The sequence below is a fragment of the Carassius gibelio genome, chromosome A17, assembly GCF_023724105.1.
Source record: "Carassius gibelio isolate Cgi1373 ecotype wild population from Czech Republic chromosome A17, carGib1.2-hapl.c, whole genome shotgun sequence".
Lineage (NCBI taxonomy): Eukaryota > Metazoa > Chordata > Actinopteri > Cypriniformes > Cyprinidae > Carassius > Carassius gibelio.
The window spans coordinates 10,657,886-10,684,054 of record NC_068387.1 but is presented as its reverse complement, the minus strand read 5'-3'; the positions used below and the strand labels follow the sequence as shown (position 1 = coordinate 10,684,054).

The 26,169-nt window shown below is 37.7% G+C and overlaps 1 protein-coding gene across 6 annotated transcripts in view; it reads right to left on the bottom strand.

Moving 5' to 3' along the window:
- LOC127933288 (DNA (cytosine-5)-methyltransferase 3A-like) overlaps positions 1-26,169 on the bottom strand; it is a 59,150-nt gene that overhangs the window by 20,671 nt on the left and 12,310 nt on the right. For 3 of the 6 annotated variants that reach the window (XM_052530147.1, XM_052530146.1, XM_052530145.1), the window contains exons 4-11: positions 21,505-21,844; positions 15,737-15,783; positions 15,128-15,274; positions 5,280-5,624; positions 4,265-4,423; positions 3,951-4,058; positions 3,663-3,819; positions 2,480-2,629 (exon numbers count right to left, since the gene is read on the bottom strand). In XM_052530147.1, coding sequence (XP_052386107.1) covers positions 2,480-2,629; positions 3,663-3,819; positions 3,951-4,058; positions 4,265-4,423; positions 5,280-5,624; positions 15,128-15,274; positions 15,737-15,783; positions 21,505-21,844 — 1,453 coding nt within the window. The other 3 variants (XM_052530148.1, XM_052530151.1, XM_052530149.1) reach the window with 3 other exon arrangements.

Below are 26,169 nucleotides of genomic sequence, written 5' to 3'. Positions count from 1 at the left end.
ATTATGTATAATAATAATTATATATTTTTTGTAGTGCTGGGCAATGATAAAAAAAAAAATTGTGATCAATCACATTATTGTCTGCGATTAATCGCAATTAATCGCATTGTTATGCACAAAACTAATAATACATTCAAAAGTAGTGTATTGTGCACATTTTTTATTTAAAAGTAGGCCTACTGCTATATGAACAAAAGTGCAATAACATTTAGTTTGCAAACACTTTACACAAATAAGGTGCTTTTTACAGCAGTGTTCCTTTATATTTATTGTAGCTTAAATCTCCACTTATAAGATTAATGAAATTAAATTCAACATAAAACAAGTTATTTGTCACTGCCAGGACATTGACGTTTTTATAGAAAATATTTTATACTTTGTTATAGAAAAACAAGTTATGAGTCCAAAGCCTCGATCCTTACATTATAACAGGCATCTTCTGAATAGAGACCTACACAACAGAGGGATCCATCGCAGCAGAGTGTGGCGTGGGACAACATTTGATGGACGGACTCGTGACTCGTGTGTGCGGGATGTGGGAGAATAATTAGGGTGTGCTCACACTAGGCAATCTTAACTGTGCCGGAGCACATTTGACCCCCAAAACATGGTTCGTTTGTCTAGTGTGATCGCTCCATTAGCTGTCCCTAGATGGGTTGCAAGAGGTGGGCAAAAGTGCGGTTCAGTTATAAATAGATCCAGGGCCGTAGCTGGGGTTAGAAGGGCCCCGGTGCAGGTTGTACCAGTGGGCCCTCTTTGAAATGGTTTAATTTTTACTGTATGTTCATTCTATTTATTTATTTGTGCTATTTACACAATGTTTTTTTTTTTTTAGTTTGTAGGTGTCCAGGTACAGCAACTATTTAAAATAGCACTGCATAGTCTTCACTGTAAAATAAAATATACAGTCAAACCAAAACGTATTCAGACACCTTCAACATTTCTCACATTATCACAGTTTATTTGTTATAGTTTAGATAATAAAATATGACAAGAACAAAGTCATCTTGATAATGTCGGATAACTTTGATAGAAAGATAAGTGATGGAATCAACCAAAACTTCCATCAAACGTCCTGAAGCAGAGCTCCGTGAGACGCGTCTCTCTCGAGCGCACCGAACACAGTGTGTGAGTAGCCTACTCAGTTGAGCTTTCTCCTGTCTTATGTTTGAATGATTTAAACTCTTTTAAATGTTTAAATTGGCAAGGTTTAAAAACACGTGAAAATTATAAGTCGCAGCAGTGGCGCGTCAACTGTCCTGAGCATCTTTTATGCTGGCTTCAGCCAGTCGGTTGAGATCCCCGGCCCCACCTTCAGCCGTGGGCCCCTATAATCGTCAGAACCTTTCACCCCAATGGCGACGGCCCTGCATAGATCAGTGAGTGTGAGCGCTAACCGCGCCGGGATGCAGATCTTCTGATACGTGCTGCATGATTGCGTGAGTATTTCTGAGCAGCAAAAATGATAGATGTCTAAAGCAATATATTGTGAGAGGGACATGTGTTACGGTGTCCCAATACGACTCAAAATAATAAACCACAAAGTTAACAGTGGATTCACTCCACTGTTGTGCGAGAGCGCTTCTCTGCTGTCTTCACGAGCTATCGGACACTTCCTATTTCCAACTTATAAAATTATGATTACGAGCATGTCGCATTCTTTTCTGTTAAAAATAACAGTGGACAGTGGTTTGTGAATGCTGATGCTTAGACTAAATTATTTGATCAGGAGCATCCCCTCCTGTGACCCAAGATTTGTCTGTATGTGTATTCAGAGCCAGTGAGCAACAGACTTTCATAATTATAAAAAACGGTGTTAACGCGCAATAAAATAATTGTCAGCATTAATCAAGTAAATAACACGCGAAAATAACACATTAACTTGCCCAGCCCTGTTTTTTTGTTATGAGAATTTTATTGCACCACTTTTTAATAGTTTTTTTATTATTATTATTATTAAATATTAAGCATGTCTGATAACTAAGGTGAAAAATAAAGCCATTTGTAACTACCAAACTGTTGCAAGTGGAGTGAAGCTCTTGGCTCTACATGTAACCCACAAAGTAGATGGTGCAAGTCTGCTCCAGTCTTCCTCTGTTTGATTGTTTAATAAAGCTCCCTGCTGATTTAACAGCTCGTCTCTTTATTACTACTGTTAGGTTTTCCTGCCCTAAAGCACGGGAAGTAATTTTGAAATCTTTAGCATGCATTATAAAAATAGCAAATGGACAATATGTATTCGAAAGAGCCATTTTAAAGCCATGTTTAAACATGTGCCACAATTCAATACAAAACGTGTCTCTTAAAACTAGCAGGATTAGACGAGACCCCTGTCATAGATCCAGACACACCCTCTTGTGTTTACTCTGCCAGCTGAGGAGATGAGAGTGCTAATCCTGATTTAGCATGTGTGGGTGTGTGTTTACGAGCGAGAACTCTTTGAACTCGCTGACCTGGTTTGGTGAGAGTGTCCGCTCACCTCGAGTCCGCTCGTCGATGATGTCTTTGACCTTGGGTTTCTCTGTGGCTGTGCTCTTGCGGGGCTTTTTAGCTGGTGGGGGCGTGTAGGCCGCCGCCTCTGGCTCCACCCACATCTCTGGATACACTTCCTTGTAGGGGATACGCTCCTCTGAAAAAGACACAATGGTACGTATAGCTATTCGTCAACGGATTATACGGTGTGTCTATGTAAACGTCCGGCGGTCAGGGTTGTTTTGATTTAACCAGGAACAGAGATTTATTCCTGGTGGGCTGGCATGTGTATAGGCTTAATGGATAACATCTATATCTGTACTCTTAAGCCAAAATTCTTAAAAATCTCTGAAACAAGGAACTGTGACCATCAGAAATCTCACCAGATTGCACATATCTGGTTAACAACATACACAAAAATTTAACCTTTCCCTTAGAGTCAGAATCAACTAAAACTATTGTAGCACTGAGAAACCTGAACAACATGGAACAATTGCAGCCAAAAATGAAAAGCGATTAACAAAACACAATATTTTGAAGAATCTGCATGTGTGTATTTTCCTGTTTCTGTATGATTGTCATCGTTTGACAGTTCATAGTAGTCATGAATGGCACAAAAATGGTTTAATAAACATGGTCCATATAAATCGTTCGTGATATTCAAAATGTTCTGAAACCATATGAGCTTTGCGGGAAACCAGACACATCACTGAAAACTTCCCCTCCAGACCTGATTGTTGTGTCATGAAGTTGTGAACAAATCAGTTCGATTTTGGAGCCCAACATAGTGGTTCTTTGAGAAGAACTAGAACTAAAATGAACGATTCATTCACTGATCCAGTTCTCAAGTTTAACTCACCTGAATCAGTAATTCAGTCAAAGTGGGTCTTAAGTTAGCAACTCACTCGAGGGGAAGTTATAGTGGCTTTAATTTTATTATGATTCTCACACAAAGCTATATTGTCAATTCAGAAGATCTGGCATATATCACATGAATCATACAGACCACTTTCATTGTGTTTTTATTTTTATTTTTGGAGCTAAACAAATTCAGTCATTGTAGATTGTCATTGCAACAGAGTTGCATGGAAATACATAGGTATGTGTTCCACTGAAAAAGCAATATGTATGTAATGTATATCAATATGTATGTAATAATGTATATCAATATGAAACAACAGCAGTCTTACCTTCAGGCGGCTCTAGACCTTTAGGTCCTGTGGGTGGAAATCCTGTCATGGCCCATTCAATCATCTTTTTGATTTGCATGTCTTCAGACTTGGAAGGGTCTGTGTCGTCACTCACCGTAACCATGAGGAAGTTTTTGCCTGATCTAGTGCCAGCTACCTGCAAAGCACGGCATTCAAACATTTTCTTTAGAGAGATTTTTGCTGGTCTGAGATATTAATAGGATATACAACAATAAACTAGAGTAAATCTGATTAGTCTAATCCTCTGTACCACAAACAAATTCCTACCTGTAGCACCTCAAAAATGGCTTTCTTGTACATTGGTTGTTTATTGTAGGTTGGCTGGTGAAAGGCGTTGTGGAAGGAACTTAAAGGCAACAGTTTCTCAACACAGACCTACCAGGGAAAAAATGAAACAAAACATTTCCAACATGATCCAGGTTACAATGCAACCTTTGTCAACAGCAATGTTGCAAGTAAATGATGACAGAATTAAAATTTTTGGGTGAACCATCGCTTTAACGTGCATTGTTTCCTGAACATTAAAATAATCCCCTTAAGAATCAATTTGTTTTACACCTTCTGCTACAATACAAACGTACCACAGAAAACTTGCAGTCACCGAACCACATGACCCATCTAGTTCCTTCAGCCGCCCGACTGCGTCCAGTTATTAACCAGGACACGATCCGTCCAGGCCACCAGGAAAATCCTCGTAACTTTCCCCAGACTAGCTCACCAATGCCGAAACCTCGGCCATCCTGCAATATACAAACAAAGGATGGATGATTTCATTCACATTACATAAATACAATAAAATCGGTACTGACCATAACATAACCTGTGTTTTTGCATTATCTTTAATTATATTTATTTTTACTGTTTTGATTTTCAGCCTGTATGATTACTCTATGGTGATTGCTATAAATGGGCAACCTTTAAACATGACAGTTGAACTGCAGTTGTTGTAGTGAACTGCTGTTCTGGTGTAACTCGGTGGTTTTGAACTTTTTTCAAAAGTGATAAGGGTGAAATGTTTTCCTACATGAATTTTTCAATAAGTTCGAGTTGGTGACGTGGATTCACCAATATGATCAAAAGAAAGCTGCTTGGTTTTGAAGTGTCTTCTATGTGAGAGGTTCTTCATTTCTACACAGTGGACATTTTTTGCACACACAAAATTTTCCAGAAACTTGAATGTGAACACACCTTAAGGCAAAGAGCTGTACTACAATAGTTTCAAATTACTTCCAAAAGTCATATTAAACAAACTCTCTAGCAGAAGACAGGCCCCACTGCTTAAACCTAGCTTTCAAATCTGGCCAGATAATTTCCAGGCTAACATGGCATAATACTGGGATTCCGCTGAGAATTATTGGCCTTTCAGTAAGCAGGCTCCAAAGTCAGTTATTTTGCCTTGATAACGAAACGAAATAAACTCTAAGCAGCCACTGAACAACAGAAAATCCCACATTTTTCACAGAACTTATCCGGCTAACCAAATAAGCTACAACTGCAGAACGAACCTCCCAAATCACAAAATATCTACAGCATTGTATACAATATTTCAAAACAATCAACTCCAAACCACCATGATGATGAGGAAGCTACTGGTACCTCGTACTCCAACTCTGTGTCAGTGGACTTGGGTGAGGTCTTGTTTCTGTCCCCTACAGATACGGGCTCTGGGGTGGTGGCAACAGTTGGAGAGGCTGGATCTGTAGGCTGCTGCTGCTGTTGCTGTTGGAAAGGTGGAGGTTGCTGTTGGGGAGAAGGCTGGGGTTTGAGGTTGGTCTGAGGTTGAGCTTGAGGCTGTGGTGGTTGCTGCTGCGTTGGCAGTGTTGGTGGAGAAAAGAGTAGTGGGACGTTGATTATGGAGCTGTCTTTTTGAGGCTCTGACTCTACCTCGCCATGGTCCTCCATTGAGTTCATCACAGACACCAGTTTCGCCTTCTTCTCTGCCTGCAACGTAGGGAACAGCGGGACAGGAAGAGAAGGAGGTAAAGCACATGGAACAGCAGTGGCTTTCCTGAGAATAGCACAGTTCAGCGCTTGAGTAATGGTGACAGCTCGGTTTGTTTATAGTACTTTAATCCCACGTGCCAACACAAATATCCCCATCCTTTTGATAAAGAACAAGTGCCCTCCTTTTGAGTGTGATAAGTGGCAGAAACCTGTGAAAACAGTACCCTTTTCATTGCAGTGAAAGCTGTGAGCGATTACTTCGTAACAATGAGAGCTCCCCCCGTGGCTGAGATGGATGCGCGCTGGAGAGTTCAGCGAGTTTGTCCAACCTGACTCTAAGCTATTAGGTCAAAAACAGAAGACACGAGCCAAGCCATGACTTAAGCAGCTCACAGCAAATCCCCAACAGCTGCACCTCTCTCATCCTCTCGTTCTCTCTCACTCGCACGTGAATCTCTTTCACAGCTGTACTTTCTCTGCTGCTGGGGTCCAACTCCATCTCCAATTTCACTCTCACACACACGTAAACCTGGCAGAGTCACCTGTGTGTGTGTGTGCATGTGTGTGTTTGTGTGTGGAGAAGATGGTTGGAACCATCCCCAAAAAGCGCTCCCAAAGTTTCTCTTTAGGCTCACTCCCTCCATTACAGTGACTATACATTCATATAAGCCCACAGAGGGGGGAGAGAAGCTCTGGAGCCAAGAGCTCATGAGTGTGCATGAATAGACAGGATAAGTGTGGAGTAAAAACATGTGGCCCCTCAAATTAAGAAGCCCCACTGTAGTTTATAAATATCTATATAGCTTCACTGGCTGCTTCGATGAGCTGGGCCATATGTGCCAGGCTGTTTGTCCTTGACCGTGGTTAACTGTGGAAAGAATATTTAAGTTTAAGCATGCGGTTTTGTGCATATATGCCTATATTTATCTCTGCAGTACTGGGCCGTATGATGGTATATACCAGTGGTTCTCAATCAAGTCTGGGTAAACTTCTGAAAGGAGCTGCAAGATCTTAAAATAGTACATTTTTAATTTGTATAGCACTGTACATAATTCATGTTGTTTCAAAATGAGCAAGCAAAGAATGTTTTGTAACTTAGGAATATTTGTAAGGTTGAAGAATACTGTAATAAAAAAAAATTGCTATCAAGTGTACCATTCAGGTCCTTAATCATAGAAGATGATCATAAGAAATTTTTCCAGGTGCAAATTGCATTTGAGTGACAAGATTTATAGTTCTATGTGCAATGGATATAGGCTGTTTGTCAGAATTTATTAGCAGGGAATTGCTTTACTCTACCCACTCTTCAGTTTTCTTAATTGGGGTATGTGGTATAAAGGAAACATTAAACTGCATCATTAAAGAGTCAGTTCAGCCAAAAATGAAAATTAAGCCATAAATTACTCACCCTGAAGTCATCCTAGGTGTATGTTAATTTCTTCTTTCAGACAAATTCAGTTGGAGTTATTTAAAAAAAATGTCTTTGATATTTCAAGGCGTTTGATACAACTTAGCGGATGTTGCACTCCATCGGTACATGAGAAGTTTAATAAAAAGCTCCAAAAAGGAGGCTATCAGCTAGGCTGTCCTAAAGGAAGACCATCAAAACTTCAGAGGAAATAATACAAAGCCTTGGGGGACTCCATACTGTATACTGATACTTGTAACTGATACTTGTTAGATTTGATAGTTTCTTATTTTTTTTAAAATAAAGCAGTAGCAATTAGAGTGGCAGCAGTATTTAAAATGCTTTTAATAAATAAAACAATGTTTTACCAAAGTAATTTTTTACATGATACAAAGAATAAAAAGAAGTTACAAAGAAGGTCAAACAAATTCTAGATCCCCAAAATGTTTCCCTTTTTTTTCAATATTTGTTGTTGTTTTTTTTTTTTTTTTACTTTAAAGGAACAATGTTTTAAAATTTAAAATCATTAAGTTCTATTAATTATTTGAATGTGAGAAAGGGGGGACCTCAGAGTCACAAAATTTGAGACCCACCATGAAATGGAAATAACACTGAGATGTTCCTACACTGTTTATACCATATTAGACATATTCATGTGGCAAATTGTTTCACACTGTTTTCATTGTTATGAATATTTTAAATTAATGCAGATTTTTTTTTTTTCAAAACTATTTTAAATAACTAGATTATTCAGTACTAGACATCACATCATGGTCTTTCAAAATAAAGCATTTTTTTTTCTATCTAAAATAACTACATTATGGTGTCTACTGTTACCATGATGTACAATTACTTGTACCATATATAAGATTTTATGTCATACACCAGTGGCATGAGTTAACATTCATGTAATCTTAGTCCAATCATTTAAAGTCAAGCATACAAATAAGATTAAATCAGAGTATAATTTAAATCTAAAACACTTATTTAAAAAAATATATATTATCTTGAGCTACGCAAGGCTGATTTCATCTCACATGCTTGCGGCTCTGTTAACTCGAAATGTACACAATCTACATTCCACGCAACAAGTCAAACTCACCCTATGTAACTGATAAAGAGTAAAAATGTTGATATAGAACCCACACACAACTCAGACTTCAAGTTTCAAAGCTATCATAGATACTACAGGACTGTCAAAACCGATCATAAATAAAGACAAAGGCAGCCAATACTGCAGGCAACTGTAGTGTATCAAAATGTACAGTGACAGGGAGTGAACAATGTAGACTCAGGAAGAGTTTGAAAGGGGTACTTATATATAAAAATGAAGAAATCAATATAACATTGACTGCACAAAAACTGGGGGAGGAGAGGAAAGCATTGCGGCTATAAGTGGAGATTTGCTTCTGGACCTGTTTTTTTTTCGCCCCCAGCTGTAAATGCCCCTCTTCAGGGGCCTCACTGTAGCGAGTCTGGCTCTTGGAATTGAGGGAGGGGGAAACGAGAAGGAAGGAAAGGGGGAAGGTTCCAGGAGTACAGTACTTTACAGTCTTTGTCAGCCACAAACACATGGCCCAGCTCAGGAATAACTATATATCAGCAGTATGTCATGCACAACAGAGAGCTTAAAATAACCAGTGTTGTTGTTTATGAGTATGAAAAAAACACTTAAGTCTTAGTTTATATATAGTTTTGGGTGTATATGATACTACAAAGAAAAGTAGTTTGCTGTATGGTTGTCCAATTTATAGAGGAATAAATATGAAATATCTTATAAAAAGCAAGTTAAAAATATAAAAAACACAGATCTTGATATCTATTTTGAGAGAGTGGTTCTGAAACTAGTCCAAGTCTTACATTTCTAACTAACAAAGAATATCCTCCAGCCACTGAAGTAATGAGATGTAAATCTCAGCATCAGCACTAAGAAAACTTACTTTTAAGCCACTATGGGACTAAAAATGTGGATGTACTGTAATGCAGCACTTTCATTTAAGTAAAAAAAAGCCACATAAAATAATACAGAAGCTTACAGAACTAAGTGATAAACTAACATTTTTAGTTAAAGATCTTATACACAGTGCACATAAGTCAAATTCTGAAATTTAAGAAGGGTAACCTTGTGAGAAAGTGTTTTTTGTTTTTTTAAGCTCTATGTTAAAGCTGGTGTGATGTATTATAGTACAGCTCAGCCTTTAGGAGCATTACCTATATTTGAAAGGAAACACCCATAACCTTAAGTTGCTCTCCACATTACAATGATCAACCAAGCCTCTTTTCCAAGAAAGCTCCTCTAGCAAATTCTTTATCCCAACTTGTAATTTTCTTATATACCATGATGATTCAAGTCAATTCCACAATCAGCTACTGCAAATTGATGCCTGTAGGCCTATTATTTAGCATGTTCAGCCCTTTAAATGTGTTTCTGTTCATATGACATAGGCATGAAAAGACAGTATTACTTACATGCCTTACAAATTAAACTATTCGGTTTCTGTGATAAACTGAAAATTATAGTTGCTAATAGTGATCTATACAGCTATACAGTTATAATAGCTTCTTTGGGGAAGAAAGAATCATAATTAGTGATGCATCGATAGGATTTGTTGGGGTCGATACCGATTTTAAATTACACTTTCCGATTCCGATACCGATACCACTATTTGTCACTTTCTCTCTTATTTGAAATTTTGCCATCAAAATAGATAGTATTTTGATCATGGTTTAAATCACCAAAGTTCAAAAACTACTGCTTTAAATTAAACTTGCAGTTTTATTTCTGCATCATTAAACAATTTCTAATGAACATGGATTGGATCCATTTAACATTCAACAGGTCTACATAAATACAACAAAACAAAGACACATATTAAATAAACAATGCTTTTTGGGTAGGTTTAACAGTTTTCAACAGTTTTCAGGTACAGAAATACAATAAACAAATGTAAAATAACATATTAATCCTTTATTGTAACAGAAATGTAAGTTTAAATATGTAAGAGATCTCCTTTACGGAGGCTGGACTCTTATTTTGACTACGGTTTTCTAGTCTACGGAGCTATATGGGTAATGAAAGCATGCAGTTCTTCAGATATAAAGTTTGTCAGTTTATTAAGCATCCCCGGAAAACGCAGGAGATCTGTATATATTTGTTTACTGTTAGTTGTAATAAGTGTTTTGTGTAATTCGTTGTATGTTGATGATAATACAACTGAGAGAGTGTTTAATGTGCACTTCTTGTGCTGTGTTTTGTTAAGCTCTTATGGTGATTTTTTTGGAGTGAAAAAGGACGCAATAAACTTAATAAAATATCAGTAAAGTTTTGGTCATCATTTAAATGAGTTCCGCTACACTTAAGAAAGTTGCAAAAGTTATTTAGTCAAGAATAATTTGATTAGCATTAAAGTGCATACAGATAGCATTATGCATCAGACATTATACAGCTCAGTGCCTTCACGCAGTTAATTAATACAACATCCGTCTGTTATATCGGCCTTTTTTCTTATATAGCTGATATGCTGATGGTTGTAAATTGAGAAAGAATCAGCCAATAAATATTGGCGGCCGATACATTGGTGCATCCCTAATCATAATCAAATATAAATTAATATTTCTATTAAATTATTTAAAAAATACATTCATGTTATTTTGACTAAAAATATTAGACAAAAATTATAACATACAGTTATTATAAATTTAAAGTGTAAATGTATTTAATTAATTGTTTCATCACAACCAATTTGGAGAAAATTAGCATTATATCACTTGTTCACCAATAGATCCTCTGCAGTGAATGGGTGGCGTAAGAATGAAGCTGTTATTATTCCAACAGCTGATAAAACAATATAATAATACACAAGTACTCCAATAACATCTTGTGATGTGAAATAACTGTGTTTTTTAAGAAACATTTATAACTGTCAGTTTTAACTGTTAACTTAACTTAAACCATTTAATTGTCACTTCTGGACAAAATACCATTTCATAATCAATAAAAATGCTTACTCCAGTAAAAAAAAAAAGAAAAACCCATAATCTGTTGTACTCTCCAATCAAAATCCACTGAGAGATTTCCTTGGAACCGTTTTGGGCTGTTTTCACTTGTAAACAGTGCTTGATCTGTGTATACTACTCTCCTGATTCAGATGATACGGATTCACTGGAGGAAGTGTTATTATGGATTATATTTTAGCTAGAAGCAATGGAGTGAAGTTTTGGTTTTTAAATTAAACATATTAAACTGCCCCTATTATGCCATTTTTAAGGTACCTAACATTGTTTTGGGAGTCTCCTACAATATATATATATATATATATATATATATATATATATATATATATATATATATATATATATATATATATATATATATATATATATAATTTTTTTTTTTTTTACTGCAATTTAAATGTTAAAAATCCAAACATGTTAAACACTGCTGACAAATCTGTCTTGCAGCACACACACAAAAAAAAACCTTAAGGAACCGTTTCAAAAAAAATAATGTTTTATAGCTAATGTTTCCCTTAAACTTTGAACAATATGAAGAAACAGTCTGTATTAATTCAAATGCCGGCAGCACAGCAGCGCACACTAAAATTCCAGCAGGCAGGGGTTGAATGGCTATTGCTAGTGTGTGACAATCCGATTTATTTTGATGCGACTTTGTGAGAGGCCGAACAAAGTCTGTTCACTTTTTAGTCTCCCGAGCCCAGAGAATAGAGGATGCATTTAGTTTGTGATTGTGCTGGGTCCATTAAAGACTCAGTAATTAGTAGTGCAGCAGAGGTCAGGCATGCAAAATGAGTCTTAGTCTAAGTATCCTAATGTTAAAACTTTTTTTTGTTTGCTTCAAGCTGCATACAATTGTTTTAGTCTAAAATCTTGCTATTTCCTTAAATCGCGAATTAATCGTCAAAAGCTGAAGTGCAAAAGTCTGCCTGTTTCAGTCTGTGCAGCCTTGACTCAGAGTATGAGCGAGTGCTGGCAATGCACTAATCACATGCGGTTCCTGGGTTCACTCGGTTCATTCATATTTGCATACCCTTAAAAAGACATGCACCGCATTTCCGTTACAACACAAGCAACAACTGCTGACCGTTTTTATGCATTTACGGTACAGACCCAAATCTGACAGACTGAAAGAAGTATATCATCTTTGTTTTCAAGCTCAAAAGCACAACTTTCATTTTAAAACAAGTTTGAAAGCATTAGTTTGAGCTAAAACATGCTATGTTTTAACAACCCAACTGTATAAATAACCACAAAAAGCACACTGTCATATCACAGCACACTTAAAAACTAAGCATAAACTTTCAAACGTGAACAAAGCCAAAGATTTGCCCTCTGCACAACATCCTGCAGAGGTAGTAAAACAGGAAATACATTCAGCTCTCTGCAATCCCCCTTTGATAACATATAGGCTAGAAAAAAAAAAAAAAACACTTTGAAGCAAACCATTTTGTCTTGTACTTGCAATGTTTTTAAGCCCAGTCCGGCACTCTGGTTTTAAAGAGATGTGTTTCCTTTAAGCTACCCGGGGCAGATGGTCCGTAACAAGTCTCCTGGAAATACCTGAAGTCAGCATATTCCTCTTCCAGCAAGTCTACTCAGACATGCACACTGTCCCCTGCGCTATCAACAACAAACATGTCAGCCGACCTACCCATACACGCCTGCACTCGGCACTTTAAATCCAATGTGTGAGTCGCTTTTTTTTTTTTTTTACCCCACTCTTGGCTCACTAGAGACCGCTTCAAAAAAAAAAAGAAAAAAAAAAAAAAAAGAAAGCATGAACATTTCTTTGTCTGGGAATTCAGGGTCAGGTGGTTCCCAAAAGGAATTCTGGTTGGCTAGAGAGGACTTGCAGAATGTTGGCGGCTGTCCAGGAGGCTGTCTTGCAAGCAGCGCTGGAAATTCGCTGTAAACCTCATCTTCACCCTTATATCCATAGTACGGAGTTCATTTCCACTGCAGAGAGTGCAGCGAGGGGAGTGGGGGAGGAGTGAAGGGAACGGGATGGGGGTGGGAAAGAGGAATCTACTGTAGCGTTGGGTACTTCTTAAAAAAAAAAAAAGGAGACATGATCCCCCTAACTTACAGAAAGTGAAAGCAGGATGGGTTTTATACCCCCCTTAGGGCAAACCCTTCAACGCTAACAAAGCTCTGCTGAGTGTATGTGCCTCGTAGCCAGAGGAAGGAAACATGTCAAGGCCCCCTTCAATAGGGTTTCCTGTTGCATTGTTTAGTCCGGTGCAGAGTGCATCCAGAAAACATGACTGCACAGACCATCAGAGAGCAAACAGAGAAATGACATGTTACGATCTGGGCTCTTCCACAATGTGCCTATTCAGAGAAAAAAAAATTCCCAGGCTCCCAGTGGAGGATTCCTTCTCTCTGCGTGAAGAATGTGAAACGCCCATTTCTCTGGAATTTTACGATGTCCACTCACGAGACAACTGTGTGTCCGGCTAATTTGGCCATATTTCTGGGATCTCTGACACTTTTATGGCTCATCCCCAAACACAGTGTGGCGAGGGCCAGAGAAAAGAAGCTGGGGGCTGGGGGAGCTTGATGTCGACTGGTCGGCTCCCTTTAGTTACCGAGGGAAAAAAATGTTATGTAACATAGCAGTTCTCACCATGCAACACAGTACTGATTGGAGAACTGTCAACCTCCCATACCTGCAATGATATTAGAGATTGGCCATATTGGTGGATAATAAATGAGGGCTCTTTTGAACTTTTTTGTATCCCATCGGTAAAGGCTTGTTCAAATTAAGGACATTAATGATAACTACTGTATTAAGCTTTATTAATTGTTCTAATTCTCTGAGAAAAGCATAAACCACTCCCCAACTATAACCATAACAACACATATGAACAATATCGATGAAATGACTTACAGCTGAATAATAAAAACACTGAGAGATAATTTAGAATACACCTTACTTTAAAGACCTCAAGCATTTAAATCATCAGATGACAAAACTGCAGTGCATGATTATAGCCTCTTTGTGTGAACTATAGTTATTGTTCTTGTTGTGAACTGACCTTACCCCATAATTTGTCCCTTAACTCATATTAAACTGGAAAAATAACTCTAGGGAGGGACTATCTATTTGAAAGACCAATGACAGACCGGAGGAGCGTTCTGGAAACCTATTTTGGTGCCACTAGTGGAACAGAAATCTGACTGCACGTTCAAGTCAAGACACATCACAACAATTTCAGCCCTGCACGTTGATGTAACCTGTATAGAGATTCAACATGACACAGACTACCTAACCAAAAAAAAAAGTGAAATGATGAAATGTCGCATTCTTGGTCTTGGATTATTCCAGAGGTCTCCAATAATCAGCAAAGTACTTTAATAAGTATTATAATTAAACAGTAGAAAGGCCAACTGGAGCTGTTCTTGGGGTGGTCCAACCGGGACAACCGCGCCGGACCCCATCTTTTAAGAGGGTCCCACACCCTCTACTTGCACTTGGCCCCGTCTCATACTAGGAATGACCCTGGTCCTAACCAGGAGCTACAATTTGTCTATACAAAAACGCTCTGTCAATCACAACTAGGTATACACCGATACCGAAAGTTGATAGAATTTTCATTTAATGGATATTACAATTCTACTATTTTGTATAAATTCGAAATAAACCATTATAAGCTAAAGATAAATACAAAATACACAAAATAAGCATGCAAATATATACATAAGAAAAATAAATATTTATAATACTGATAAATAAAACAACTCTAAGAATGGTTCATAACCAAACAGAAAAAATTGAAACTGCCATTACCAATTTTAACGCCTCTGATTGGCTACTTCATTCATAACAAACATGCCTGTGCATGGTTATAATGAGGAAACCAGTGGATTTTCAGTGTGAGAAGAAGCCAGCAAGACGTCTCATGAAATAAATGGTACCTTCATGTGAGATCAAATGACTCATCAAATACACTTGGTTTTCGCGGAATTTATTCGGCACTCTCGCCCTGGCAAACGTTTCTGGCTGCTATCATAGAAATGCTGACAGGGTCCCTATCGCTCTTCCTTTGGGACAGTGGTGAGCAGTGGTACTCACCTCCAACTTCCACTTGGCCAGCAACTCCTCCCTGGTCCTCTTGCTAATGTAATAAGGGTCACCGGCTTGGAAGGTTACTCTGGGCATGGGTCTTTGACGGAGGCTGACTTCCCAGCCCACTCCCCCACGAAGCCTCCCTCGAGCTCCCTGTTTAAAGGGACAAAACCAAAAAAAAAAAAAGGAAATGAAAAAAATTAACGACCGTTTCTCTCTCTGTTTTAGTGTGCTTATCTATCTGTGCGATCCTAAATGAAGGAAGGAAGTAAGTGGTTTGTCTGCGAACGATTTTGGAGCATTTTGCGAATGGGCTGGTGGGGGACTCTCAAACTAAGAGGGGGTTCGAGCAGCCTGACAAAACCCATCTGCCCATGGCTGGTGAAGAATAGGGACCCTTGTTTTTAAGCAGAGGACCAAGTGTATTTGATATTTCACCACTGGGGTACCATTTCTTTCATAATCATGTAGCTGGAAAAACAGGTTCCACATTAACGCCATCTTCGTAGGAGATCTTGAGCAATTATCGGAAAAGTTAGAATTTCGACAGACAGAAACTAGCAAAACGTACACACATATATCACAGACAGGCACACAACAGGAAGACAGTTTTACCTCATTCTTTGCAGAGTCCCCACTCTCGTCTTCCTTGTGCTCCACGTCTAAAGGGAAACAGCCACAAGAACAAGCGATTACCTGAAATGTTTCTGATAGTCTGGATTTGTCAACGGAAATCTGTCTTCATCAATCTGCAGTATAAGGCCTCAATGATATTTTAGCATCACCAGAAAATTTCACAAGGCTTTTATGCGGAAGAGCAAGCATAAAATAGCTTTGAGCCAAAATAAACTATTCTCAATTGTGTGCAGTTGTTTACTTGTAAAAGAGTTTAAATAAAAAGCTAAGAAGCCAAAAGCAGCAGGAAGCTGGCCCGTTTTAGCTTGAGGTCTTCGTGTTACTAAATTAAAGTCTTGGAGAACTTTAGAAACTGCGTATTAATGTCAGTCAATCACTATCGAAAAGACTTGTTAGCACATATACTACATATGTGCTGTGAAAATTGCCACAGGGCAATATGTACTTACATATAACATGGTTTCTTTGTGTGTGACACCAAAATGTTACAATTAAAAAAATTTAATTGAGATCTATAATGCATATGTTACTGCCCATCATGATAATACTGGAGCCAGCTGTTCTATCTGTACTATAATTGTAAACTTACAACAGCTTTTTTTAATAACGGTAATATTTAAATTAGTGCATGAAAGAATCCTAAATACCTAATTTTTCTAATCTTTAAGTATAAATGATGAACAGGACATCTTCATATAAATAGATCTGTGAGATTTAGACCAGGCTTACAGGCAGTCTGTCACGGCATAAATGAATAACGTCACTATGTTGACATGAAGCCAAAAGAAGTAGACAGCACCCATTTTAATAACCCACTAGCCTAAAGAAGATCTGTTTGAAGTCTATCAAAGCTCCATCACCCAGCCACATCACAACACTTGAGCGTTGAGAGGCCGCGGGGAAAACCTGAGAGCTTGTTTTCTTCACAAGAGCCATCAAAAGCCTGCCAGTGAAGCAGCACACACACCCAGCCAAAACAAAAGGCTTTGACCCGCGAGTCCTCTTCACATTTAGAGCATGTGCAAATCCTCTCTCGCTGCATCTTTCTGTCTCTTCCTCTTTTCACTGTCGTTCGACGGAAATAAGCAATCTGTCTGTACGGTGAGGAAGGGGTTCATTCCACCGAGACTGCCAAGGTCACTGGGTTTCTGAGCGTGGTTGGCACACTGTGCCCATCAAGCCTCCAGCGTGCCAGTTTAAGCACATGCCAGCCTGCATGTTTAGAGCGTCCATTTCTCCTTCACTGGACTGAAATCCATCCTGTGCCCTCGAGGTAGAGGTATAAAAATGACACAGGTACGGCTGTACTTGCCCATCCTCTGTCAGTCAAAGCAAAATGGGTCTTTTTGACTACACAGAGTTCATGATTCAATTAAATGTTTGGTGGGATTGAGCTAATTATTGACAAACAGCTTCTAGGTGCAATTATCTTTTAGCGGTTAGTGTCAGGTTAATGAAGTCTGGCAAACAGAGGTAGTGACTTTAAGGCAGCTTTGTTGTTGGAATGGACTGAGCTCAGCAAAACACACTAATCAGGACCCAAGAGTTCCCTCTTCACACCTCTAGAACTGAACAACTGTATACAATCAATCGGTACTCTAGAACAGGAACACTAGGGGCATCCTTACAGGTGGAGTACTCTTTAAATGTGAGTTTGTTAAAGGCTTAATTCACTCAAAACAACTGTCATCTTTCACTCAACCAGTTGAAATTGCATCTTTTATTTATTGCAAATGAATATCACTTCATAATTGGATATTAAAAGAGCTTACAGCCTACAATTACAGTCACAGCCTCAATATTGCTTACAAAGAAATGTGATAATTATTACACCTCAGCGTCTACACTTTGCCACATTTACTGCTGGATAACTGTCTGCTGTAAAGTTCACACTAGTGAGACCCCAACAAAAGGCTTCAACAAGGGCACAGAGTGGCCACAAAGGTGGAGCTTGTGAACACCATTCTGAAACCTAAAATGACAACTGGCACACCATACGGGACAGGCTACAAGTCCGCAAGTCCTTATCAAGTGCATCATTTGAGACATGTGTGGGCGAATGAGCCATTTAAATGTCCATTAAGCAGAGCACATACAAAACACTTGAACTGGAAGCAACAAGACCTGTTTAACAGAATACGGAACCCCATTTGCTGTTTATTTACTCAATCTCAGGCCATCCAAGATGTAGGTGATTATTTTTCCAGCAGAACAGTAAAGTCAATTTTTAGCTGAAACCGTGGTCCTAGTCAATGCCTAACTGTCAATTTGACAGTCAAAAAAGCATATCAGGCTACACAGAATATCTGTGGCTTCTGGCGATATATATCGAGGTCTATGCAAGAAAATAATCCTAAGAAACCATTGTTTTTGCCAACTCTTACAACGTTCCAGTTCCTCCAACACAACACTTCACTGAGGAAACTGGTGAGCCACTGATACGAGCACCAAGGTGAGTTGTTTAAGACTATTTTATTCACTTTACATGCTTTACTGTCAGGAGCCAAGGGTATTGTCAGAGCTAAAAATCTTTACTGTTCTACTGAAGAAAATAAAATCACCTAGATTTTGGATGCCCTGAGGGTGAAAAAATGTAAAAAAATTATCATGTTTTCATGTTTCATGTAAATGCACCTTTATAGCTATCACAGTTTATTGGTCAAAGACTCTTATTTTTGTCGAGGTTCTGTTCTGTTGTGTTTGTCTGTAGTTTATATCCTGTTTCTTCTCTTATCACTGTGTCTAGCTGGTTGTCATTATGTTCCCACCTATCCCTTGTTCAACTCCTTAGTGTATTGTGTATTTAATTCTTCATCATATTGTCGTTTTTGTATAAACATATGGGTTTAGCTGCCGCATTTCCTTATTTTTACTTTTATTTACTTTGTCAATAAATGCTGCTCTGAGATCCACATCTCCTTCATCTTTGTCTGACCTACGCTGTGACGATAGCATTGTTAGCAGTGCTAGCAAACAGCACATACTTTGTTTATTTGGTATATGACGTTTTACTGGATTTCCAATTATAAATTGACTGTCTAGACTTTACAGCATTTTACATTGGTCTACATGTTGGCGTCTATCGCCATAAAGTGGGTTAAGGGAGACTGATGTAGGATTAGTGCTGAGGGCATTGTGCCATGCACCTGGCACGGCCCCCACTGAGAGAGTGGCCACAACACAGACCTGCTGTCTCCCATGCACTGCACCCAATCAAGGCAGGCTGCCAGAAGAGAGACCGCTTTGTCTACCCGGCCTTCACTTACTCCTCTCATCAAGGTCAATACCTGACCCCACAGTATGAAAAGAGAGAGAGAGAGAGAGAGAGTGAAGTCTGATAACTGGCATCGCCATCACACTGGAGCACAGTGCTATATTCAGGAGCATCTCAGAATAGATAAACACAAAAAATAAACACGTTTAAGCTGAGCTGTGAGCTTCAGAATTGTAACAAGGGATGAAATGAAAAAAAAAAAACAGGTGCTGTGCAATAATATACTGACAAAAACAGTCAACATAACTTTCTATTGCATTGCCTTTTGTGGCAGAACTTAAATCAAAGATACACTGCAACAATGTACGTCACAAACAAATCACTTGATTTGCATTTTAGGAATCATTCAAATTATTTTCTAAATCAGTGAGAATACTTTTTTTTTTAAAACAATTCCAAAGATTAATACTCCATCTCTTAACTTCCTAGTTAATGCATGAATGTTATGCTTTCAAAAATATAATAATGTTGATGTAATAATAAATAATGTTAATCAAATAAAAAACATGATTTAAATATAAACAATTCTAAATCTTAAGTGTAATATAAAATAAGGCTAAGTAATGCTAATAAAAATAAAATAATAAGTACTAGTGATGCGCGGGTCTGACTTTTTTCCAACCAGTGGGTCACGCTTTTATGAAATTATTTGGCCCGCCCCAGCCTGCCGCAAATAAAGTAAAATTTCTTGACCCTCCCCGACCCGCCTTGCGCATCCGGGACATCACGCAAGTTACGATGCTACTTAACCTTATCAAAGAACCTAATAAAATATGAAAATATACATTCCAAATATTTAATATAGGCTATAGGGAATTGCAATAGTGATGAATCGTTCTCGTTCACGTAAACCATTGACAGTATTTCTCGTTCACTGAAGTTCCTCCCTCCACAACAGTTCGCGAGCCCACCGCTATTAGCAGTGCATGCGCAGCTCGTGAACAGCTCGTGAACAGCTCTGTGAACGGTTTCATCCTGTCAAAGAGTTATGGATGGAGCATGTGATTTGTTGAATGTTACGTTAGTGAACAAATAAGCCCTTCACTGAACGAGATCGAGAGATCTTCTCACTCATGAACAAAATGAATGAGAGTAAACCGGGTCAGTCGGCCAAGCATGAAACTCTCGATCAGCAATCAGCAGATACAAAGCGCAGTTATAGGTACAGTGCATATATGCATGTTTTCATATTTAGCATATAGAACATAACTCCACGTTTAATCCCCGATTTATTAATGTGAATATATTATATATGAACTGTCTGACCAAACAATTAAAATGTTAAATATGCAAGAAAACCTCGTGCTTTGTTCACCTGGACAACTTATTTAGACTATTTATTTAATGCGATTATGCACACATTTTAATAAAGCCAAATCAGTTTTTGTAACAAGTAAATACGTACGTTGTCTTAAGACATAACACATAAAACACTCTTTTTCGCCACTTGCTGGCATATTTGTGACATAGCTATAAAGAAATGGTCTCTGAACAAATCAGTGAACGAATCTGAACGAATCATTTTGGTGAACGAACTGAAGATGAGCGAATCTCTTGAAAGAATCCAAATTTCCACCACTAAATTGCACACAAAATAAAATGGATGTTTTTAAAAAAAAATTTAATGACCCGCCCCAACTAGCCCCGCAAATAAAGTGCCAATTTCTTTACCCGCCCCGACCCAACCAGCGGGTTACCCGCGGGGCCCGCGGGTTAAGAGACGACCCACGCATCACTAATAGGCACGTGTGTAATTATTAGATTCAGCATTTGTGTAGATGCTGCTCTAAACAGTTTCAATTAGGTTTGAAGGTTCTTATCAATTTTTAGAAATACTAAAGAAAAGACTATAACAGAATATTTTTATTTATTTTAACACTTGCTTGGATGGATTTCTTCAAAAAATACTCCAAGTTCCCTTGGTGAGAGAAGTTCTAGATGTTCTAGATGTGTGTTCTGTGCTGCTTATGTCTCATAACTAAAATAAAATAAAATAAAAAGCTTAAATTTGTACTGACTGACTTTACACTGTGTGTAAAGACAAAAATTCAGAACAGTTTTGTAGTGATGAATGGTACTGAAAAAAGAATATATGTTGGAAAACGTTGGATATGTGGCAAGGGTGATTGGATTGACCTTATTGGAAAAACCAAACGCTGCTGGAGAGAGAATCTTGCCAAATCGCTTCTGTACACAGAGCGGGAGGCTGGTGTCTTTTGTTTTTGCAAATTTGATTTTTGGCAGCGTAATTACTCTAATTTACATATTAATGTACTCATTTAACACTAATAATTTGTCCTTCAAGTTATTAGTAGCAGCAAAGCCTTCAAAATCATTTTACAATCCCACTTGTTTTGTGACTAAATACTGCATTTTTTCATCACAATGACACGTTCTTGGCCTTGGGCCCACGAGTGGCTCAGTGAGCAGACAGCTGTGAAACATGATGCAAGGAAGGCTGAGCATAACTCACATTTAGTCGGCCGCTCCAGTTTCCGTCTCCCTCGTTTCTTGTGAGGCAGAGTTGGCAGTGTCTCCTCTTCATATTTCTCGGAGTCCTGGCTGGAGACAAATCCGTTCTCCAGGGATGGGCTCAGGCTTGAATCAGAGGCCGACTCGGTGTGACAGCCCGACTGGCGTGGGAGCCCGTTTTCTGCAGAATTCTTGTCCAGTGTGGGGTGGCGACCTTCACACGATTTGTTCTCATGCCTCTCAACATCTCCATTCTGGGACTGCAAAGACGACTGGGGCTCCACCCCTTTTTGCTGCTTAGCCACGCCCACCAGCTGATCCACTGGCCCGTAACACTCCACCTGCAGCAGAAAATTTCATAATCAGATTGGACAGTCATGCATCTACAACCTATTATTAATCAGAAGCTCTAGATTAATAGATTCAAGCACAATAGATTCAATATTTAATTAAATATGCCCTCCGACACACAATGAACCAAATTTACCATAACAATCCTCTTTTGTAATAATAAGCTTCATAACTCTACAAATGTCAACATGCAAAAACAAAAAGCCCAAAAAACAGAACTCAATATATTTGAAAAAAACATACTTAACTTACACACTGAAAAATAAGCACCAGAAGGGTAAAATGAATACAGAAATAAATATTTATTTTCCACTCTAGTACATACGTAATATTTAATATTTTAAAGTACCATTTTTTATATGCGTCTATAACGACACAAAGTCAAATAATCAGATGTCATTCAATAACCGCCTTGACGTCTTAAGCAAACGGTAATTAATTAGACTGATTCAAATCTTGTGAGTCATTAAAGGCATCATTCATTCCTGCATACGACACTGTTTGCTCTGTATGTTTATGTTTTGCATGCAGCCAGTGAAGATGACGCAAATTAGAAGGTGTTTTGTCGTCATAGGTTTTGTTAGGGTTTTTCCATGAAGCAGTAGATTCAGTGCCTGTGCTAACAGTGCATGAAACCCTGAAATTTTATTTTCAGAATTGCATCATCTTGTAACATCGCTCTAACAAGGTAGAGGATGAGGATTTTAATAACACTGTCATTAAAGCACCCCCTCTTTTTATAGAAACTGCTTTTCCAGAAGGGTTCCTGATAATAACAGCCATATACCTTTACTTACTTCAAAGTGGTTATGAATCACAGAGCACAAATTAAAGAGGAAGACCCGAGTTGCAGTAAAAAGTCAAATCTTTCATTTGCAGTCTAGGCCTCGTCTTTCGTCTGCTCAGTGTAAGGCCATTTCCGATGTCCTTGTGTTGACATCTAATCTACCTATCTGAACCATCTAATCTAATCAGAAACAAAGAAGATACGGAAGCTCTTCCTACATATTAAGTGAAATGTGAGTACAATTTTGCTATGGATCTGTCTACAAGGAAACAGAAAAATAGCACAATAAATAACTACTTCTACTTTACTATTACTGCAGTATGGACATAAAGAGTAGAGCTTTAAAGCTACATAAACTACACAATTATCAGTCAACGTGTCCCATATGATGCCACATTTCAAGTCTCCTGAAGTCTTTGCTTTGTGTGCCTTCAAGAAGAAACTGACAGCTGTAAAAAAAATATATATATATATTAGGGCTGTCACTTTTGTGAAAAAATCATTTTCGATTTTTAAGACATAAGTTTTCATTGAATCGATTGTAAAAGAGCAGAGCGTTTTTTATTCACTATATGTCCAGCTGCTGAGAAGACGAGCTCCGACCGCACTGATGTCCCAGGGACGCTCAGGTACAGCTCCGCAAGGTGGGGGTATTACTGCCAATTTTCCACCACAAAAGCCGGTCAGCTTGCAATGGTCCTTTTCATAACTCAGAATCTCCCGTAACTAGATGCGTGAATGAGGCGAATTCACATCTACCATACCGCGAGACCTCCAGAAGCGGCGTGTAAGTCTTTACATTGACTTAACATTGAAACCATTCACGCCAGACACTCTATTCGCGTTTGGTGTGAACGCAGCATAAGAGGTCGCTTTCGACGTCACTGGCGCGTAAAATTGCTGGTTTTTCTGTCTAGGCATACTGCACTTTCGGAATTCTTTATTTTCTTTCTCTGCTTGTTTGTAAGTTTTGTTACATCTATATTTTTTAATTGTTGAATTATTTTAAAATTAATAGTGTACATATTTGGTTAAAATCGATTCCCTATTTTCATTTTCGAAACTTTTTTTGGTTGGTCCGATCGATTGTGCAATCGATTTTCGAACTAAAAGTGACAGCCCTAATATATATATATATATATATATATTCAATAAATCAGATCTAGTTAAAAAATGTTGGCAGTGTTTTTTAAGTATCACTTATAAACTATTTATTAATATTTTAAATTAAATTAAATTTAAAGCTATCCCTATATTATTATTTTTTTTAATTTTAATTTAAGTTTTAGTAATTTTGTTTTGTGCTTTTGTCACTTTTGTGTTTTGTGTTTAATATATCTACTTCAAAGGGGTTTTTAAGTTTACGTATTTTTCTTTCAGCTTATGGTTTTCATTTTTATTTATATTCATTTATTTATTATTTTTTTATTTATAGTTCTGGTTTTAATTTTAATTAACAATAATACTTAGAAATTGCTCACAACACACTCATTTGTTTTTCTTTTAACGATACGGTAACAACAGATAAAGCTCACAGATTTTAAGCGAGTAAAGTCTTAAATTTGTTCTGTTCCTCACAAATCACTATCAACTAACTTTAAAACACTTAAAATAAAGCACACAATACAGTAAAAAACAGTAATGTGATTTTTTTTTTCAAAATCAAAATACCTGCTTTGTTTTATTATAATATATTTTTATATATATTTTATTACTAATATATCTTAAAATGTAGTTATATCTAATGTATTTTATATATATATATATATTTTTGTATATTCTATTTTTGTTTTCCCTGTGAATTTTCAACAAAACTTCAGTTTTCAGTGTCACATGATTGATGAATATCATCAATGTTGGAAACATTGGTGCTGCTTAATATTTTTGTGAAGTTCAAAAGAAATTGAAATAGACATTTTGATATTATACATTATACATCAATTTACTGCATCATTGATGTATAAGACTAATAAAAAATAATTTCTTAAAAATATTTTTTTATATGGTACAGTCTATAAGAATAAAAATGCCATCACGCCACCTCAACTACACAAAGGCCCTGTGCTGTATGACTATACATCCTGTAGTCAAAGTGATTAATCTTTAACCTTCACATAAATCACTCATCGAATCCAACCACCTGCTTAGCATGTGCGCGGGAAGCCAGACTGACATGAGAGGCTGGCGATACTGAGACAAACACACTTCAAGCCCGCAAAGAATTGAACCGCCAATATGACAGTGGCATTTCTCTTTAGAGGAGCAGTTGCCACTTCGCCTCGCTGCCTCAGGATGTCAAAGCCATTCTCATGAAAGAGAAATCGAACAGGCATTTGATACAATACAAACTGTTACCCTCCTCTAGTTAGAGGAGACACATAATCTCCCAAACAGCAGCTGGATTGTTCGTTCTTCTTCTCGTTCTCAATAAGGAGTATTTGTGTCGCTGTCTTATCTCTTAATGATGACAGAAGATTTAAAACAGTTAAGTTGTTTAGCTGCACACTTTTGATGATCTTACTTCTCATAGCAAGACTCTAGGTGACTCTGGAAAACTTGACTAAAAGCAGGGTTACAGCACTGCGCCACCCACAAATGTTGGATTCTGGGTTTCTACTTTCTTTAGTGTTTATTATTTCCATTTGCTTCATTTTCATTTGACATTACAGAAGGAAGGTGGTATGGGAGGAATGATTTCAAATTGTTTGAGGAGAGTCAGTTGGTGCTGTGTCAGTTGGTACATTTTAAGACCCCCCCCCCCCCCCCAAAAAAAAAGGAAAGAATATAGGGGTGTCTGTACAAGCAATGTATAACTGTCCATTAACGTCACTATTACTACGTCTGCTGTTTATTTTCATACAGGTGTTTTATGTAGTACGATTTCACAAAGCTAAAGACAGACCATTCTGTTTTTGCTTCACATTTTGAAATCATGCAGTTTAATGCGATATGCGATATGATGCGATTTCAAGTTTTTCTTTCTCTTTGGATTGTTATAAGCTGTTCGTAAAAAGATAAGATCCCTAAAGTTGCAAAGACAAAGACTATAACCCAAAGAGATATTCTCAATAAAAGTTTAGACTCATCCATGCATTAATAAAATGCCTCGTTTAAACACGCCCCCACATGTCTATGTCACTATGTTGGAAGATTTACAAAATGCCGCAAAAATGTTCATGCAAATAAAGAAGGAGTAACTTTGATTCTCACTGATGCTGCCGGAGCCATGTTGTGGACTGAACTGTTTTGTTGTGAAAGCAAAACTACTTTGTTTGTTCTTCCAAAAGAGGACACAACTAGAAATCAGTGGTTAAGTTGTATTTATAACATTGTTCCAGAACAGTTCAACCCAAATATTCAGATGTGTGCAGCACATTTTATGGAGAACTGTTTCCAGATCCTGAAAGAGAAGACTACAATGCTGGCTCTTCTGACTCACAGTCTGTAAGTAAGTTTATATATTTAAAGAATTTACCACTGATGACTCAAACGCGAGTTTTGCAAGCAGCGCTTGTTGGTTGTCATTTC